Raw genomic sequence first — 19,649 nt, 5'->3', positions numbered from 1 at the left:
TAAGTTTGTTCAATGTATCATTGCATCATTGTAATCTTTTGTTGTAAATTCTGCCACTTATGGTCCCGCTTCACACTCACCTGATGAAGAAACAGCACTTCGAAAGCTAGTGCTTCCAAATAAACCTGTTGGACTATAACGTGGTGTTGTGTGATTGTTAACTTTGTCCAGCCTATTCAGCCTCTCCCAATTGATCAAATCCTCCAGTCCCCAGACATTTCTGCATCCTCTCAAATTTAACAAATGACTTTCCGATAGAATGGTGACCAGAATTGGATTTAGTACAGCATTACGTAAGAGGTCTCACCAATGTCCAGATGAGTTTATCCTGATGATCAACAATGATCATCATTAGACTACACTAAGTAGCCTGACCGATGTCTTGGAGAGTCATTAAAGTACATCCTAACTCCTATATTCAATGTGCTGACCAATGAGGGTAAGGGTACCAAACGCCTCCTTCACAAACCTGTCTACCTGCGACTCTACTTTGAAGGAACTGTGAACCTGCATCCCTCTGTCTCTGCTCGGCAGCACTCTGCAGGGCCCTACCATGAACTATATAAATGCTGTCCTGTTTGCCCTCTCCAGTTTTCTTCCATTTGCCCACAAGCCTATATCTTGTTGACTTTGCTCTGAGCAATGTGTACAATCGCTACTTCACAACGGTAAGCAACCTCCGTCTTTGCCACCGGGCACTCTCACCATCTGTTCCCTCATTCTTACTCCCTCCTGTACATAACGTCAAAATCACCATTTTCCTTCGCCTTTCAGTCCTCAACAAGTTAGTCCAGACTCTGCACCTGAACCCTTTGACACCACTCGCAGGACTTTACCCTGTTTGGACTACATTACGCATGCTGTCGTTGGACATCCCGCGCTTGCGCAGAACTGTCCAGCAGCTTGGTTGTCTGCGACGCCTCATGGGAGTTGTAGTTCTGACGTGCGTTCGCGCTGCACAGCAGCTGGTGTCCAACGGCCAGGAGTTCGAATGGGAGCACGCGAGAGCCCACGAACGACAGTCACGTGGTACGGCTTGTGTTGTTGGAGTACATCTGTAAATACCGGTGGGAAGGGGGCGATGGTTTATACACTCCCTCAATCAACATCCTCCTCATTATATAAACTACCCCGATCCTGTCCATCAACTACTCCCAGTGATGGCTCTCCCATAGTCAAATCTGGCTGTGACTGCCCTACCCCCATTGGAAAGTTACAGAGATAGCGGCTGAAATCCTTCTGCCTATCAACTATTCACACCGGGATTCCCAGTTTAGAGAGCGGCACCATCCGGGCTGTTCACACTGTGGGGAGGTTACAGCTTCTCCCCACGTCTGCATGAGTTCCCGTTGGGTGCTCTGGTTTCCTCCTGAAAGAAATGGGGAAGTGTGTTGTTTTCGCAAAAAAAAGTAGTGATAATAAGCTTAAGTATAGTGCTGATAAATGGAGTGTGAAGGGCAGCTGCAGGCAATGATTAAATCAGCAAGCACTAGGGAAATGTATAATTGGGTACTAACTTTAGTGCATAATTATTCTAGTAAATAATTTCTTTCATCATGATAGTTTAAATAATTTAATCTCAGCAAAATAACTGAGATAGCTGAAACACATAAACTAGGCAAGAAAAGACACATTGTTAAAATGTATATTCAGGGATGGAATGTACTTATGAACAATGGAAGATGTTATAAGCAAACAGATAAAGTGAAAGGAACATCAAGATCCAAGTTTAGCAAAATCTTCCTTATGTCAGCACTTACAGAGGGAAGGGTCGCCAACTTGGGGGGGGGGGGAATAATAAGAGCGGATCGCAAGTTAGTTAGAGAATAAAGTTGATTGGGTAATGTAGAAGTCAGAAGAGGTGACCTCACTCAGCTCAAAAGTATAACTGTGTACTAGTTTGAATGTTCATTGCTCATTTGCTTCTGCATTTGATGCCCTTTCTTGCAAGATCATAGAATAAATTGTCTTGATTCCAGTTTTGGTGGTCTTGTCTAAATTTTATTAAATTTGTTTCTAACAGATTTGGGGGCTCGTCTGGGATCCCAAGCTCTGGTCGCGCGGCATTTTTGGGAAAATGGAGAAGGTGCACCTCACTGATTTCAGTGGTCTTTAGTTTCCCTCCTTGCCACGGCGGCTTGGGCGAACGTGATCCGGACTGAGAGACCCTGGAAACAAGACGGGCAGACGCGGCGGATTCGGTCGGGTGACTCTTGTGTGCACAAGACCCGGGTAAGAAGGGTCTTAAAAGATTTATCTGGGCGACCGGGGTAGGCAGCAGTATTTGCTGCCAGTTGGATATATCCGGGGTTCCGGGCGACCGGGGTAGTTGCTGCCAGGTGGATATATCTGGGAGATCGGCAGCAGTATTTGCTGCCAGGTGGATGTATCCAGGTATCCGTGCGACCGTGGTAGACAGCGGTAGTTGCTGCCAGGTGGATATATCCGGGTGACTGGCAGTGGTAGTTGCTGCCAGGTGGATATATCTGGGAAACCGGGGTTCCGGGCGACCAGGGTAGGCAGCGGTAGTTGCTGCCAGGTGGATATATCCGGATATTGCCGCGGGACGGGAGCGCTGAAACGACCAGTTAACTCTGTGCGCAGACCAAGGTAAAGAAAATGGACCTATTAAGTATTGCCTTGGTGTCCAGGGACATACGAGAAGTACAGGGAATTGGCAACATATAAAATAAAGTATTTAATTGGCTAGATTAATCTGATGAATAAGGTGCCTACCTGATTCGACTACCCAGCCTTAGACCGGTTGTTAAGAGGGGAAATCCCCCACGCAAAGGTCAGGACCCTGAAGTGGGTGTGGAAGAAGGTGACACTGGACCTCAATAAGGTTAATTAAATTACATAAAGAAATGGCCGAGTATTAAAATGGGAAATAAGAATAGTTGTTTAATTGTCGAAGGAGACATCAGAGGGACGTCTGAGGACCACATCCCAACAGACAGTCCTTTAGGAAAAATGTTAAGAGATTGGAAGTACAATCCTCGGACGCGAGGAAAGGATAAAAAACAAATGGTAAAATGTCAATGAAAAACAGCCTTACAGTCAGGAGGAATCAGATTATGCTTCGTGTCAGAAGGGCTAGTAGCTGAAGGGCTACTGAGGGTACACTTCGTAACTTATAGCCAGACATCCAGAAAAATATTCAAAAGCTAGAGGAGTCGTTGTGGGAAGCTCAAAGTGTCTGTGAGATACGGTGTCTGTGTGTGTGAGAGAGAGAGAGAGAAAAGCTATACAGCTAACAGAAAGTTTAACCCTTTGTGATTTGGTTTGAATGCACATTTGTTTGTTGGTGATTGAATGTGTGTGCTTTGTTCCTTGGAGCTTGAGATCTAGAACTGTTTTGAATCTGATTTCTATTGTGGAAATTTTAACATGATTTCTTTTAAGGTTAAGGATTTTACAGATTATGAAATAAAATGTTAACTCTTGCTCTTTTTACAGGTCATGACTGCCTTACTCTTTTATTCTTACATAAAAGCGATTTATGGAGGTCAGTTGAAGTCTCAGTTCAACATTAGATTGTAATAAATCAAAAAAAATCCTATGGTTAAAATCGGTGACCTTGGATTCGACCATTATTCATGCATTAGAAGTTTTTTTTTAAACTTGAATAGACAAATCCTTTTTGAGGCACCTCTGGTTATTTCACGACCTATAGCATTGTAATTGAGCAATGACTGGTCAGGACTACTTAAGAAAACTAATTTTGGATTTAAATCAAGGGACTAAAACCAGGTAATTATAGTGGATTTCAAAGTTGGGAACTGTATGCATTTTACATTTTAAATATTAAACACTGAATAAATGAATTTATAATATATAAATATATATTTACAAGTAAGATTCCAAAATGTATAGTTAGGAACAGGCTTTAAAGTTAGACAAGCATAAATTGATAAATTGTATTTGAGATTACAGGGAGCAAGAAATATTGCAATATTTCTTTTTTTTTAAAAAAACAAGGTCTAAACAAAACATTGGGTGATGAGGAATGGTCATGAGGTGGCCCTAAAGCTGTTAAGTTGGTTAAATCGGCTCAGCAATTGATCTGGCAACGTAACATGAGAAGCAGAAACAGAGGGCAAAAATAATGATAGCCACGGTTGATGAGGTAATAAAGAAAAGGACAAACCAAAAGGAGAAGGAAACCGGAATGGTGCGGATAGCATGTTGAAAATAAAGGGAGGAGAAAGGATCAGGGAGGAGATGTTAAGGGGTTTGGTAAACAGGAACAAGGATCAAAGTGGAAATCCCCACAGGCGGGATGTTATTACTGTGGAAAGACAGGTCACTTTAAGAGAGAGTGTCCAGATCCGAAAAAGGAAGTAAAGGCAGTGCCGTTTATGAACCTTGATGATAAATAGGGGATTCCTGCCCCCGGGGACCCACCAGGAACCCTTGATAAATTTAAAGGTGGGACATTACAAAGAGGACGTAGTTTTCCCAGTCGATATGGGGGCAGCAAAGTCATCCTTAAATTTTAAGCCCAAGGGAGTGGGAATGAAAAAGTTAATTGGATTATGGCAACAGTTTTGTGATGAGAGGCACGAAGAATTAGTTTTGCGCTCATGACGAGATATTGCCACCAAATTGGGGATTAAATTAACTGCAAATGGTGCTATGGAATCTGTTGAGGTTCTTAAAAATGAATGTGCTCGAGCAAAACAATTACAGAAACAGAATGAGAAGTCACAAGTGACTGGTAAACAAACAGAACTGCACGATTACAGTTGTTAAAATGTTTTAGTCACTTGTTGCATTTCCACCCAGAATTATATAATATATATAATTAATAATTAATATTTATAATCAATTGTGTTAGCCTGAATCAATATTAATTGGCAGGATTCCTTCACACATTCTCAGTGACCTGTCATATTGATTCATGGTTAATTTAAAACATGACTGCATTAATTCATTGTTAATTAAAGAATGGAAAGCGACATAACTGGCCAGAGTGTGTGCAGACATTGGCAGCAACAGCCTTATTGGTAGAGGAGAGTCGGAAACTTACTTTTGGGGGATCCTTAAGAGTCAGCACCCCACATCAGGTATGGACCATACTAAATCAGAAAGCAGGACGATGGCTCACAGACTCTAGGATCTTGAAATATGAGACAATCTTAATAGAGCAGAATGACCTTGTGTTAGTCACAGACAGTTGCTTGAATCCAGCTGCATTTCTGTGGCGGGGAGAGGGGATGACCCTTGGCAATCCAGAACATGACTGCCTTGATATTACTGAATATCAGACTAATGTGCGAATGGACTTAAGAGAAATACCGTTGCATGCGGGAGCTCAGTTGTTTATCGGCGGGTCCTTCCGGATGATTAAGGGTAAAAGACACGATGGATATGCTGTAATAGACGGGATAGAGGGAAGCATTATCGAGGCTGAAAGACTGCCTAACGGCTGGTCAGGCCAAACTTGTGAACTCTATGCCATAGAAAGAGCTCTCAGAACCTTAGAAAACAAAAAAAAGGAAACGGTATGTACAGACTCCAAATATGCGTTTGGAGTGGTACATACCTTCGGAAAAATTTGGCAAGAAAGAGGACTGATAAATAGCAGAGGAAAAGAACTAGCTCATGAGGAATTGATGAAACAAGTGCTGGAATCCCTGTTACTCCCGAGAGAAATAGTGATAGATCATATAAACGGACATCAGAAGGGGAATGAACCGGAAGTAAGAAGAAATAGACTGGCCGATGAGGTAGCTAAAGAAGCGACCCTGAATCCACAAGGAGCAGTAATATACTCCCTAATACCTACAATTCAAGATCTTCAGGGTGCCCCGTTGTTTACTGCAAAGGAGGAAAAGGGACTAAAAGATTTAGGAGCTGCAAAGACAGCAGATGGGCACTGGATGTCACCCGAGCTGGGAGGGACCATTCCTAACACTCCTGACTACTGAGACAGCTATCCGGACTGCTGAGAAAGGGTGGCGTCATCACACTCGCGTTAAAGGTCCTGTGAACGCCCCATCGATGGAGTGTCACGCTCATCCTACAGACAACTCTCTGAAAGTTAAGCTGAGAAAGAAGAAATGAACTGAGACAAAAGACTCTTTTTAACGTTTGATGATATATATTGTTATTGATTGTAAGGGCTGCACGGGCTCATCTCTCCCTGGCGCCTAAAAGCTTAAGACAGATAGACAGGATGGTGGTCAGGGATGGGCGGGTACTGGTATAGTATTGTAACGTTAATAGTATTAACTGTTCAAGGAGGCGGGAAAAATCACTTCACTTCACTATGCCAAAATTATGCTGAACAAAAGGGACTTGCCGACTGTTGGGCCTGTGCAGAGGTCCCACACCATGGCAAATCTGGGATGCCCACCTCGGTAATACCACTCACCAAAAGAGAAGTATATGATGTACAACAATTTGACTCGGGCTCAAATGATACAAAGTGGAGATCTGACAGGGGTGAATATAACTTTGCGGGATGGTTCCCTAGACCAGCCCCGAAAACCCAGAGTGCTATCGATGGCCTTAGAGTTTCCCCACCGAAAGGAGCAGTAAATACCACCTGTTTCTGTAATCAGAATGACGCCGCATCCTTCCAATTAGGAAAATCATCGTGTGTCTACACCAGCCAAGCCACTGCCACGATTGTTCCCCTTATATTAAACGGAACATATTGGGTATGCGGCCTGAAGGCCTATCCATTTATTCCCGGGGAAAAATACATTCACGTAACCGTATGTATAGGAATGATGAAACACTGCCTCAAAGTCAGAAAGGCTGGAGTGGCTGCTGTTACCTCACTTATATAGTTTCTCACCTCAGATTAGAAAAACATGAGCACAACCTGAGAAAGGAGGGGGGACTAAGACGTAAGGCCCGAGAGGTCTCTGAAGGAGACCGTCTGTTGTGGACACTATTCCAAACTACGGCGCTACAAGGGCAGGGGTAGAAATACAGAAACTGGCGGCTGCCCTTGAGAAGTTAATGAAACCGTCAACGTAATGGGAGAAACTCCGTCCCAAATATCGGCCATAACCACTGAAATGATTGCCACAAGACTCATTATGTTGCCATAATCCAATTAACTTTTTCGTTCCCACTCCCTTGGGCTTAAAATTTAAGGATGACCTTGCTGCCCCCATATCGACTAGGAAAACTACGTCCTCTTTGTAAGGTCCACATTTGCAGACCAAGTGGATAGGCCACGGGAAACGCAGGGATACAGGAATAAACAGTGCAGACATGATGGATCGAATGGCCTCTATCTGCACTGTCAGAATTCTCTGATTCTTTGTGAGATGCATAATTTGACATGAGCAGCAGTCATATGGAAGATCATTAATTGAATAGCAGTGTTAAGTGCATAAACACTATCATCTCAATAGGAAACAGCACTTTCATCCACAACGTAGGTTCTCAGCTATCCTCTCAAATTTACTGAACTGTTGTTAAACACAAAAGAGCACAAATAAATTAAAGTTCCTAAGAAGGTCACTGGTGCAAAAATGTTTCAAATTGAAGCCCTTTCTGAGATGCTGTCCTCAGTTCTCCTTTGTGCTCTTCACAGTCTCCAAAGGAAGTCACAATTGATATCACCTGAAATACTGAAGTAATCTACCAGTCACAATTTGCATGTCCTGAAGTCAGCAGCACTTCCGTCTTGTCAAAAAGGTCAGTTATTTTTGTACTGCCTGTTTGTGATGGTGTGTTTTTGTTAAATTGCAGACATACTGTTTTTATAATTGAAAGTTGTTCACTGTGCTAGTGTGGACTAAGGGTGGATGGTATAAACTGTTGGTGACTGCAGATTAAAATGCCCTCTCGTCCATTGAATGTTATTTGTCACGCCATTTAATTGTTGTCTTTGTACTTTTCTCTCCCCTGTATTTTGGATTTCATGACAATACCTCCTCCATTTCTGTAAGCCAGGTACGGGAATCTCCATACATTGCCCAAACCCACAGCAGAACCGATCACTGAGAGCAAGTAGTCAGTCTTCGAGGACCAGTTACCTCGCTCTACATTCTCGTCACCTTCATGCACACGTTCACTGGTGGCAGCCTGGGAAAAACAGACGAAATAGCTGATTAAAAACAGAAATTGTTGGAAAAACTCAGCAGGTCTTGGCAGCGTGTATGTGGAGAAGCAGAATTGATGTTTTGAGTCCAGTGAACTTCTTGAATTGACCTACTTGTTGAACTTCCTTCCCACCTACCCGTCCAACCTGTCACTATCACCCTCCACCTTCATCTATCTATCGTATTCCCAGCTACCTTCCCCCAGCCCCATTACCCCCAAACCCCTCACATTCCTGATGAACAGGCTATGCTCAAAATGTCGACTCGCCTGCTCCTCGGATGCTGCCTGACCGGCTATGTTTTTCTAGCACCACACTTTTTGACTCTGATCTCTAGCATCTGCAGTTCTCACTTTCTCGCTTCGAGGGTGTGTAGTTCAGGTAATGGTGTGAGCCATTGGGTTTGTAGTGGATGGTGGCTGATTTAGCTTTGTCCACCTGTAACCCAAGCAAAATATGCAGTTTCTACCCAGTGGAGTTACAGTGTATTTGATCCCCATTTGCCAGCAATCAGTTTGTAAACTGAACCCTCAAAGAAGTTTTGTCATTCACTATAACTAAAATCCCCAAATCATTCATACCTGTTTTACTTGAGGTTACTGGTTAATGTTCTGTTAACTACTTACCATGTCCTCTGGAGCATGTGTTTGATGGTAAGTCTGAGAACCCAGATAAAGTAAATTCTCTTGATGAACCCTCTGGTGGGATTGTAATATAGGTTCCCCAATAGTAAGAGAGAAATTGAGAAACAAATATATTTCGGGAGATCTCAGATATGTGTAAGCATAATAAAGTTTATAGTAACTGGGGATTTTAATTTTTCAGCCATTGACTAAGACTACCATAGTGTTAAAGATTTGGATGGTGAAGAATTTGTCAAATATGTTCACGAATATTTTCTTTATCAATATGTGAATGCTCCTACTAGAGAAGGAGCAAAACTAAACCTTTTGAGAAATAAGGCAGGGCAGGTGAGTGAAGTAAAAGTGGAGGAACATTTTGGGTTTAGCAATCATAATTCTATTAGTTTCAAAATGGTTATGGAAAAGGATAAGCCTTCCATAAAAGTTCAAATTTGTAATTGAAGTAAGGCAAATTTTAATGGTATGAGACAAAAACGTTCAAAACAATTGATTGGAATAGACTGCTTGCAGTAAAAAGACGTCAGGGAGGTGTTCAAGAATGTGATGACGAGAGTTCAGAGATATTTTGTTCCTGTTAAAGTGAAGGGTCAGGCTGGTAAGATTAGAAACAATGGATGAATAAAAATGTTGAGGTTCTAGTTAAGAATAAAAGATAATCTTCTTTTAGACATAAACAACTTGGTTCATTTGAATCTCCTAAATCAGTATCAAGAGTGTAGGGATATCCCTAAGAGAGAAATCAGGAAGGCAAAGACAGGATATGAGATAGTGTTGGCAGATAAAGGTTAAGGATAATCCAAAGAGATTCTACAAATACATTAACAGCAAGAGGGTAACCAGAGAGAGGGTAGGGCAGCAGTATAGTAAGGCAGCAGTGCAGTTCCATAATGTCACCAGAGCGTGATGCTTTATTATAGATTCTTTCATGGAATGCAGGCATAAGTGTCAAGACCAACAATTGTTATTCATCCCTCATTACCTTTGAAGTGGATTCCTGGCTAAAACTTTTTACACGCTGGTTATGAACTAGTCAGCCGCATTGTTGTAAATCTCAAGTCATATATAGGACAGACTCAGTAAAGACAGCAAATTACCTTCCCTGAAGAACATTAGTGAGCCAGATATGTTTTTGTAACAATCAATGGTCACTGAGACTAACTTGGTAAGCGAGATCTATCAATTGAGCTTATCTAACGGAAGGGTTTGAATTCCAGAGAATTAGCCAGTTCTGTGTATTACTAGTCTAATGTCATTACCACTATCTCCCCTTAAATTACTCTCTTTTGTTTACTTTCTCTAGTTTAAAGAACATTAGTGTATACCAGGGACCTTACCAATTCCTTAAACATTGAACAGTCTTAAACTATAAACCAGATTTTGCTTTACACAATGAACAGTATAATTACTCATCTAATTTTACTTACCAAGGCCCCTGCTCATCTCATACTTGCTCCATTTCCCATTTCATAAACTAATGCTTTCCCTATGGTGTTCAGCCTTGAGTGCTTTAAAAACTCACCCATCTTATGCAATTTTTCAATCCCTTGTCAGCTTGCGGTTGAAGACAGAGAAATATAAAGGGTGAGGCATGGGGTGTAGTAGGGGGCAACATAAAAGCATCTCCTTCTCCTCTCAGGAAACTCAGGGTTTCTATTTTTCTTTCTTTTTTTTCATGAGACACAGTGAAAGACACAAGGTATACAAATCTTTATTCAATTTACACCACCAGGAAGAAAGGAAACACCCAACTGGCCAGTGACAAGCAGTGCCCTTCTTAGAAGACAATGCTGTGTGATCAAACAGTGAAGGGGAGGGTAGGGATTAAATAAATATAGAGTTGGAAGGGGAAATAATACACTCCACTCCCTGTGGTGCCCACCTCTCCCTGAACAGCTCAAGGATGTTGGTGGACACCATGTGCTCCTTCTCCAGAGAAACCCAGGCTCTGACATAACTGCGGAAGACAGGAAGGCAATCAGCCCTTACGACCCCCTCCACAGCCCGCTGACTGGACCGGGTTATGGCCAGTTTGGCCAGGCTCAGGAGCAGACCCACGAGGAGGTCTTCAGACCTGCCCTCCCTCCTCCGTACTGGGTGCCCAAACGTCAGGAGCGTGGGACTGAAGTGCAACCAAAAGCAGAGGACGGGGTTTTTAAGAAAATCAAAAAGGGAGTGCAAATGCCCACACCCAATTTATACATGGTCCACGGACTCCACAGCACCACAGAACAAGCATTTGGGCCGGGAGTCCGTGAACCACTGCAATCTGCAGTTTCAGGGGACTGCTGCATGCAGCACCCTTCACTCCAGATCCCTGAGAGAATGGGGGAGGACTCCCGCATAGAGAGTCCTCCACTGGGGATCCCCACTGCCTAACTCAGTGTTTCTGCTCTGCATCAGAGCATTCCATTCCATTAACTTGTCTTATTTATTCTATTGGGGTTCAGATCAGTCTCTTATTGAGCACTTATGCAAACCAGTTAAGTCAGAGTCATACAGAATGGAAACAGACCAGTCTATTACTTAATTGGCTAGTCTCATTTGCTGTGCAGCAGTGGTCTTAATTTGGTTGACTTGCCCTGCCATGATTGAATGGAAGAGTAGATTCAATGGGCTGAATGGCCTGATACTGCTAATATATCTTATGGTCTAATGGCCATATCTAAGAGATTAAAAATGCTAACTTTAAGTAAAGTGCCAAATTGCACACAAGTTTTGCACTTTGTGCCACAGCACCAGTTAGTGGCAAACAGTACTCACTCGTATTGAGTTACTTTCAAAAGTCATTGAAATATGATGTCTCGGAATCCTTGTTGCTTCTCCTAATTCTTGCATCATCTCCTGGACAACGTTCCAGCCTGCCACAGGAGTTGGTGCTCTGGTCTATGAAGATTTTTGAAAGGAGGTCACTCACTCTGAGGAAACAGACAGGAGACCGGCTGCAGGAAAAGAGAGAGGGGGACACAAGCTGCTGACACACTATAGAAAAATACTGAATGCATTAGGAAGAAGTAGTTTATGAACTAAATTTGCCTGATTCCAAGTACTGGTCTGAGCCAGTTGAAACCATTTTGTACTAACCAAATTCTGCTCAAAGCAAGGAAAATGAAGTAATGCAAAAGCCTATTTGACAAGGAGTAATGGGCCAGGGCTGTTAAGGTATAGGCATGCGATATATGAATGAGCCTGAGCCAATGGAGAAGAGATAGACATTTTGAAAGAGATCAGGAAAAGAATAAGAAGATGACTCTTGGCTGTGGAGTCAGGGAGAACCTCAGAGATCGGCCATTGCAGAAGTAAAGTGCCGACATCAAGAACACGATGATGACATTGAGAGAGAGAGAGAGTGAGGGATCAGAGTGCCTGGTCAGCGTCTGTCCTCAGCAGCATCAGCAGCTATTCTGCTCGGGTATTACCTTTTGTATACTGTGACTAGTTAGAGAGTGCCAGAGTAGCCGAGAGGGTGTACAATTAGGTTATAGCTTTTGCTTTCTGCCAACAAATGTATAAGGTACACACATGTATTGTCGAAGACAGTAATATAGTGACTTGTGAGTTACAAGAGAATTGACTTGTGTCCCATCTGTACAAGCCAGTAACGGGAGCCCACATTTGCCAGGCTCCAACATGTTTTGTCATCCCTGTAAGGGCAAGAGGGTAAGTCTCTCCACTGAGTCAGTGGAAGACTCAAGTCAAACCAAATTGGCAAGAAGAGGAGCTTGGGTTTTGAGGGAACATCTCTCAGCTGAGTTAGCGGGAGACTTGAATCAGACCGAACAGGAGGTTGGGGTTAATTCGTAGCTACTAATATATGATCAATCAGGAAGGAATGGACTGCCCTGATTGGATGGGACTCCTTCAGGAATATGTAATAGGAAGTGGCTGCAGTACAAAGAGTATGCAGGTCACCCTAGAAAACCCGCTGCGGAAGGTTGCCCAAATGAAGATCTCAGACAAGAAATTTAAAACTGTACAGAAGGCAGTAGCGATCTATTGGAGGGTTTTGAGAAGATTTGTAGCTCAGGTTGAGGTTGTAGATGTAGATTTGCTCACTGAGCTGGAAGGTTTATTTCCAGACTTTTTGTCACCCTAATAGGTAACATCTTCAGTAGGCCTCAGGCAAAGCACTGTACATGATTTCTGCTTTCTATTAATATGTTTGGGTTTCTTTGGGTTGGTGTTGTCATTTCCTGTGGTGATGATATTTCCTGTGGTAATGTAATTTCCTGTTCTTTTTCTCAGGGAGTGATAGATGGGGTCTAACTCTATGTTTTTGATGATGGCATTCTGACCGGATCTCTATGCTTCTAGGAATTCTCTTGCGTGTCTCTGTTTGGCTTGTCCTAGGATGGATGTGTTGTCCCAGTCGAAGTGGTGTCCTTCCTTATCTGTATGTAAGGATACTAGTGAGAGAGGGTCATGTTGTTTTGTGGCTAGTTGGTGTTCATATCCTGGTGGCTAGAGTTTTGCCTGTTTGTCCAATGTAGTGTTTCTTACAGTTCTTACGTGGTATTTTGTAAATGACATTAGTTTTTCTTGGTGTCTGTAACGGGTATTTCAAGTTCATTAGCTGCTGTTTTAGTGTGCTGGTGAGTTTGTGGGTTACCATGATGCCAAGGGGTATCATGTGTAGTCTGGCAGTCATTTCCGAGATGTCTTTGATGTAGGGGACTCGTATATCACTCCACGTGTAGTGTCTCCCACCCGTGCCCCTACTCTAACCAAAAAAAAAGACTTTATGGTGTGTTGATATGGGTCAGGCTTTTCTATTTCTTCTGTACTGTGTGATTGGTTAAAATTTATTTTGGTTTGTTGTTATTTAACTACTAGATAGTTATTTGAAAAAGACCATAGCAGAGAAGTGTTAGAAATGATTTAACTCCTAAGTTTATATACAGTAATTCATTAAGTAGAGATGGCTTGGCAGGTGATGTACTGTAGCTGTAGGAATTGGGAGCTGCCTGATCCCATCATGTACGGCAGTGACCACATCTGCAGCAAGTGTTGGTTGCCGCAAGAACTCCGGCTCAGAGTTGATGATCTGGAATCTGAGCTTCAAACACTGTGGCACATCTGAGAGGGGCAGATTTACCTGGATGCTTTGTTTCAGGAGGCAGTCACACCTGGTAGATAAAGTAATTTAAATTCAGTCAATGGTCAGTGTCAACAGGATGTGATTGGAAGTGAGGCAAGTAGGAGGATCCTGAGTTCAGGAAAGGAGGACTCTCAGCTTTTGACCTTATCCAACAGACACGAAATTCTTGCTCCCTGTATGGATGAGGAAAAGGGCTGCGGGGAGGATGACCATGGCACCATGGCGTAGAAGGCCATTCAAGAGGGGGGAGAAAAAAGATAAGTGGTAGTTATAGGGGATTCTATAATTAGGGAGACAGATAGTATCCTTTGAAAGCCAGATGATGTGTTGCCTACCTGGTTCCAGGGTCCAGGACATCTCTGACTGGCTTGCAAGCATATTGAAGCGGGAGGAGGAGGATCCAATTGTTGTGGTCCATGTTGGGACTAACAACATTAAGCATGCTAGGATGGAGGACCTGTTTGGAGATTATCAAGCACTAGGATCGAAATTAAGGAACAGGTGCTCAAGGGTCATAATCTCTGGATTACTGCCCGAGGCACATGCAAATTGACTGAGGGATAAGAAAATTAGGGAAGTAAATACGTGCCTAAGGGAGTGGTGTGAGAAAAAGAGGTTCCATTTCATGGGGTATTAGCATCAGTTTTCAAACCTGAGGGATCTGTACCAATGGGAGGGTCCCTACTTGTTCCAGCAAAAAAAGATAAATAGGGTCATCACTAGGACTTTTAAACTAGTGAGGTCGGGGTGGGGGGGGGGGGGGGAGGGAAAGGGAAAGGGAGTATGATGGTAAATATGAAGGTAAACAGCAGGTTAGCACATGTGCTGATAGGCGTAGTCGAGAGGCCACCAAATAATATCAAATTGGGGCAGGCAATAAACAAAGTAATAAGTAATGCCTGTAAAAATGGTACTGCAATTATCAAGGGGGATTTTAATTGGCATATAGATTGGTCAAACCAGCTCAGTGAGTGTAGCCTTGAGGACGGGTTCATTGAGTGTATCTGCAATTGTTTTCTGGAACAGTATGTAATGAAACAGACGAAGAGAGCAAGCTATCCTAGATCTGGTCCTGTGTATTGAGACAGGAATAATTAATGACCTCATAGTTAGGGATCTTCTTGGAAGGAGTGATCATAGTATGGTTTAATTTAAAATACAGATGGGGTGTGTGAAGATCAAATCCAATGCCAGGATCCTCTACCTGAACAAGGGGGACTATAATAGAAGAGGGAGGACTTGGCTAAAGTAGACTGGAAACAAAGATTTTATGGTGGCACAGTTGATGAGTAGTGGAGGACTTTGAAAGAATTTTTCAAAGTGCTCAGCAAAAATGTATTCTAGTGAAAAGGAAGGACTGTAAGAAAAGGGGTAATCTGCCATGGGTGTCTTCGGAAATAAGGGAGGCTATCCAGTTGAAAGAGAAGTCATACAAAGTGGCTAAAGACAGCATGAAAAAAGAAGATTGGGAAAACTTTAAAGGTCAACAGAAAGCCACAGAAAGAGCCATAAAGAAAAGTAAGTTTGAAGATGAGAAAAAAACTAGCACAGAATATAGAGACAGTTAGCAAAAGTTTCTATGAATGTATAAAATGAAAGAGTGGTTAAAGTAAACTTTGGTCCCTTAGAGGATGAGAATGGGGTATTTAGTTATGGGAGGTGATGAAATGGCAGAGGCATGAACAGATATTTTGTATCGGTCTTCATAGTAGAGGACACTAATAATATGTCAATAATTGACAAAGAGATGAATGCATGCGAGGGCGTGGAAAGAATCATTATTACAGAAGAGGTAGTGTTGGGCAAGCTAATGGAGTTAAGGATAGGTAAGTCTCCTGGCTCAGATGGAATGCATCCCAAGGTACTAAAAAGAGATGGCGGGAGAAAATACCAGGTGCACTGGCGGTAATATTCCAAAATTCGCTGGACTCTGGAGCAGTCCCAGCAGATTGGAAAACAGAAAATGTGACGCCACTGTTTAAAAAGGGAGATAGACAAAAGATGGGGAATTATAGACCGGTTAGCTTAACCTCTAGTGGGGAAGATGCTTGAGTCTATTAGTAAGGAAGAAATAGCAGAGCATCTCGATAGAACTTGTCCCATTGAACAGACACAGCATGGAATCATGAAGGGCAGGTCATGCTTGACAAATCCTTTGGAATTCTGTGAAGACATTACGAGCAAGGTGGACAATGGGGACCCACTGGATGTGGTGTACCTAGATTTACAAAAGGCCTTCGACAAGGTGCCGCATAAGAGGCTGCTGCATAAGATAAGGTAATAGAGGTAAAGTATTTAGCATGGATAGAGGATTGGTTGACTAACAGGAAGCAAAGCATGGGGATAAATGAGTGCTATTCTGGCTGGCAATCAGTGACCAGTGGTGTGCCTCAGGGATCAGTGTTGGGACTGCAATTATTTACAATTTATATAGATGGTTTGGAGTTGGGGACCATGTTTAGGGTGTCAGATTTGCAGATTACACTAAGATGAGTTGCAGAGCAAAATGTGCAGAGGATTGTGAAACTTTGCAGAGGAACATAGATACATTGAGTGAGTGGGTAAAGATCTGGCAGATGGAATTTTAATAAATGTGATGTCATACATTTTGGTAGAAGTAACAGTAAAAAGAATTATTACTTGAGTGGTAAAAAGTTGCAGCATGCTGCTATGCAGAGGGAGCTGGGTGTCCTTGTGCATGTATCACAAGGTTGGTCTGCAGGTCCTCCAGATATTAAGAAGGCAAATGGAATTTTGTCTTTCATTGCTAAAGGGATTGCATTTAAGAGCAGGGAGGTTATGTTGTACAACCTGTACAAGGTGCTAATGAGGCCACACCTGGAGTACTGCGTGCAGTTTTGGTTTCCTTACTTGAGGAAGGATGTAATGGCACTGGAAGGGATGCAGAGGAGGTTGATTCTGGAGTTGGGGTGGGGGTTGGCTTATGAGGGGAGACTGAGTAGATTGGGATTGTATTCATTGGAATTCAGGAGAATGAGGAGGGGATCTTATAGAAACATGTAAAATTATGAAGGGAATAGATAAGATAGAAGTAGAGAGCATGCTTCCACTGGCAGGTGAACTGAGGACTAGAGGGCATAGCCTCAAGATTAGAGGGAGCGGGTTTAGGACTGAATTCAGATGGAACTCCTTCACCCAGAGGGTTGTTAATCTATGGAATTCCTTGCCCAGTGAAGTAGTTGATGCTAGTTCAGTAAATGTTTTTGAAGCTGTTAGGTTTTTTTGAACAATAAAGGAATTAAGGGATGTGGAAAGAGCAAGGCTAAGTGGATCTGAGTCCACAAAAAGATCAGCTGTGATCTTATTGAATGGTGGAGCAGGCTCAAAGAGTCTGATGGCCTACTCCTGCTCCTAGTTATTATGTTCTTATGTTATGAGGCGCTAACAAAGTGCTATCAAAGGAAAGGTGATCACCCCACCATGTTCACGGCACACCTTTGGGCGGTGTTTCAGGGTTTCTATGGCACATAGGAAGCATCTGGAACCGCTTAGGAACCGATGGGCTGAGAACGCTGGTATTGAAGAGTCAAGGAGGGTATTAGAACAGTTTGATTCCATTGATAACATGCATACAGAGGTCTGGGTGATCAGGAAGATGGTTAGAGCATGGGAAAAGGAAAACAAAATTACACAAGGCCTCTCGGGTGAGGATGATGTCCGTCAAAGATCAGGCAACAGCCTGGAGAAATGAAGGGGATGGCCCTGCTCAGAGGGAAGACACTGGGAAGAAGAAGATATACAGGTAGAGGAACCATCTCAGGAACAGGGCACGTTCAAAGCAGGGCATCCAAGTGCTGTAACTGTGGCCAAGATGGACATTTCACCAAAGAAATGCCCGAACCAGAGACATGAGAATGCAGGCTGGATGGCAGGCCAGCCCCTACCCATGGAAGGACTGAACAGACCCAACCTTCAATGTGATATGATGGAGATATTACCATCTCTTCGGGATGTACTCAGAACTTTAGTGATGGTCGCAGGTCTCTCAGTCATGGGTGTGTGATGCGCGGTGGGATAAAACAGGGAGACCCATAGTGAATAGTAGGATCGGAGATCACCCTTTTAGGTTCCTTTGGGACACTGGGGGATCCCGAAACACTGTTCATATTACCCAGATCAATGATGCAGATTGGAAAATTCAAAGTAAAATCATTCTAAGTGGATTTATGGGGCATTCACAATTGGGACATGTGAAGGTACTGTTGGAAGTCAGTGTGGGAGGAGTAGTATTAAAGCATTCAGTGGTCCTTATTAAATTATCTCAAGAACAAAAACATGTTTTAGGGAGCAACTATGTGGTCAAAGTGGAACTCTGTTTTGATCCCGTTAATTGCATGATTTGCCAGTAGTGTAAACTGCACACTCATCCCAGTGGGGTTTTTCAGGATAGGATATGCACGGTCAGGGAAATGTCGATAAAACAGGGGAGATGAGTGACAGTTATGAAGTGCAACGAATCATTGTATGGCACTCAGCAGTATTTGCCCGACAAATAAATGACTGTGGGAGAATGGCCAAGAGTGTGTTTATATAGGGACCAGACACCGAAGCAGTGTGGTTTTCTGAAACAGGCAGAAGAAGAGGTAGGGAAAGTGATACAGAGTTTGCTGCAACAAAGGATACTGAGACCTGTAGCTTCCACCAACAACTCACCTATTTGGCCAATTACGAAACCAGACAGTAGCTGGCAAATAGTGATAGACAGCCAAACATTGAACAAGGCCACCCCGTTTACAGCCTCCACCATAGCAACTAACCCAGAGATCGTAGTCAAGCAAAATGGGTCACCGTTTTGGACGTAAGTAATGTGTTTTGGTCAATTCCACTGGAGAAAGAGTACCAATATAAATCTGCATTTACTTTCCAAGACCAGCAATATCCATTGACTGCCCTGCCACAGTGATTTCCTAATTCCCCGTCCATTTTTCAACAAGGTCTAAGGGAAGGGTAAAAGATTCTCAAGACATTAATGTTTAGTGTAGACAACTTGCTTCTACAAACCGAAACTGAAAAGGAACACTATCAGCTGCTAATTGAAGTACTGCAATTGTTGCATGAGTTGGGCCTGAAAGTGAACCCTAAGAAAGCGCAGGTATGAAGCAGGACATTACTTATCTGGGAATGATTCTGTCATCGGGGAAAAGAGAAATGGACGAAGCGATCAGCAGATTCCCTGTTCTGTGGGATGTCAAAGGGTTGAGATCCTTCCAAGGCTTAGTGGAGTCTTGCAGAGACCACATTGACCACAAAACCAGCCCCGCTATTTAGTTATTAAAATAGATTGTGGCGTGCGAGTGGAAAATGGAACACAGACAAGCCATTGCAGCTCTAAAGCAAGCACTATCTGCCATGCCTGTTCTGAAAATCCCAAATCCAACTGAGCTGTTTTCATTGGAGGTAGCCACCATAGGTACCACCCTTTTCACAGGTTCTGTTACAGGAGACGCAAAGGAAGTTAAGATCGGGAGCAGACAACTCACACACACTGTCACTGGTCGAGCAGAGTACACAGTATGTGAAAAATTTGTTGGCTGTTTCTGGGCAGTGCAGCATTTTATCTACATAGTACGACTGAACCCACTTACAATTACTAACAGAACATACCTCAGCACAGCGACTATTAGACAGAAGGATTAAAGATGGTTCAGTTAGCTGAAACAGAATCGCTTGATGGACACTGTTGCTACAGGAAAGGAATATCACCTCTGAAAGGGGTAAAAACCATCACTATGTTAGCAGACAACTTCACACACCAGGGACGAAAACACAAGTGTCAATTGACAGCAGTAAATGATCCCAAGGGCCCATTTGTATCAAAACA

The 19,649-nt window shown here is 42.9% G+C and overlaps 1 protein-coding gene and 1 long non-coding RNA gene across 5 annotated transcripts in view; one reads left to right on the top strand and one right to left on the bottom strand.

Annotated features, from left to right (window-relative positions):
• LOC148148847 (sodium- and chloride-dependent neutral and basic amino acid transporter B(0+)-like) overlaps positions 1-19,649 on the bottom strand; it is a 96,281-nt gene that overhangs the window by 65,433 nt on the left and 11,199 nt on the right. Inside the window, exon 2 of one of the 4 annotated variants that reach the window (XM_087992207.1) lies at positions 7,899-8,052. The exons of 1 other annotated variant lie outside the window; for it this stretch is intronic. In XM_087992207.1, the coding sequence (XP_087848333.1) occupies positions 7,899-8,052 (154 nt within the window). Of the gene's footprint in view, positions 1-705; positions 809-7,898; positions 8,053-19,649 lie in introns of those variants that run through there. 2 more of the 4 variants (XM_087992211.1, XM_087992209.1) reach the window with 2 other exon arrangements.
• On the top strand, positions 2,116-8,040 carry LOC148148848 (uncharacterized). The gene is made up of 3 exons (XR_015758694.1): positions 2,116-2,232; positions 3,460-3,508; positions 7,559-8,040. It is a non-coding gene; the product is annotated as an uncharacterized LOC148148848 (long non-coding RNA).

The sequence above is a fragment of the Chiloscyllium plagiosum genome, unplaced genomic scaffold, assembly GCF_037043375.1.
Source record: "Chiloscyllium plagiosum isolate Xiang-an unplaced genomic scaffold, Cpla_swu_hap1 HiC_scaffold_11, whole genome shotgun sequence".
NCBI lineage: Eukaryota > Metazoa > Chordata > Chondrichthyes > Orectolobiformes > Hemiscylliidae > Chiloscyllium > Chiloscyllium plagiosum.
Note: the sequence above shows the minus strand (reverse complement) of the source record. Positions and strands in the feature narration are given on the sequence as shown.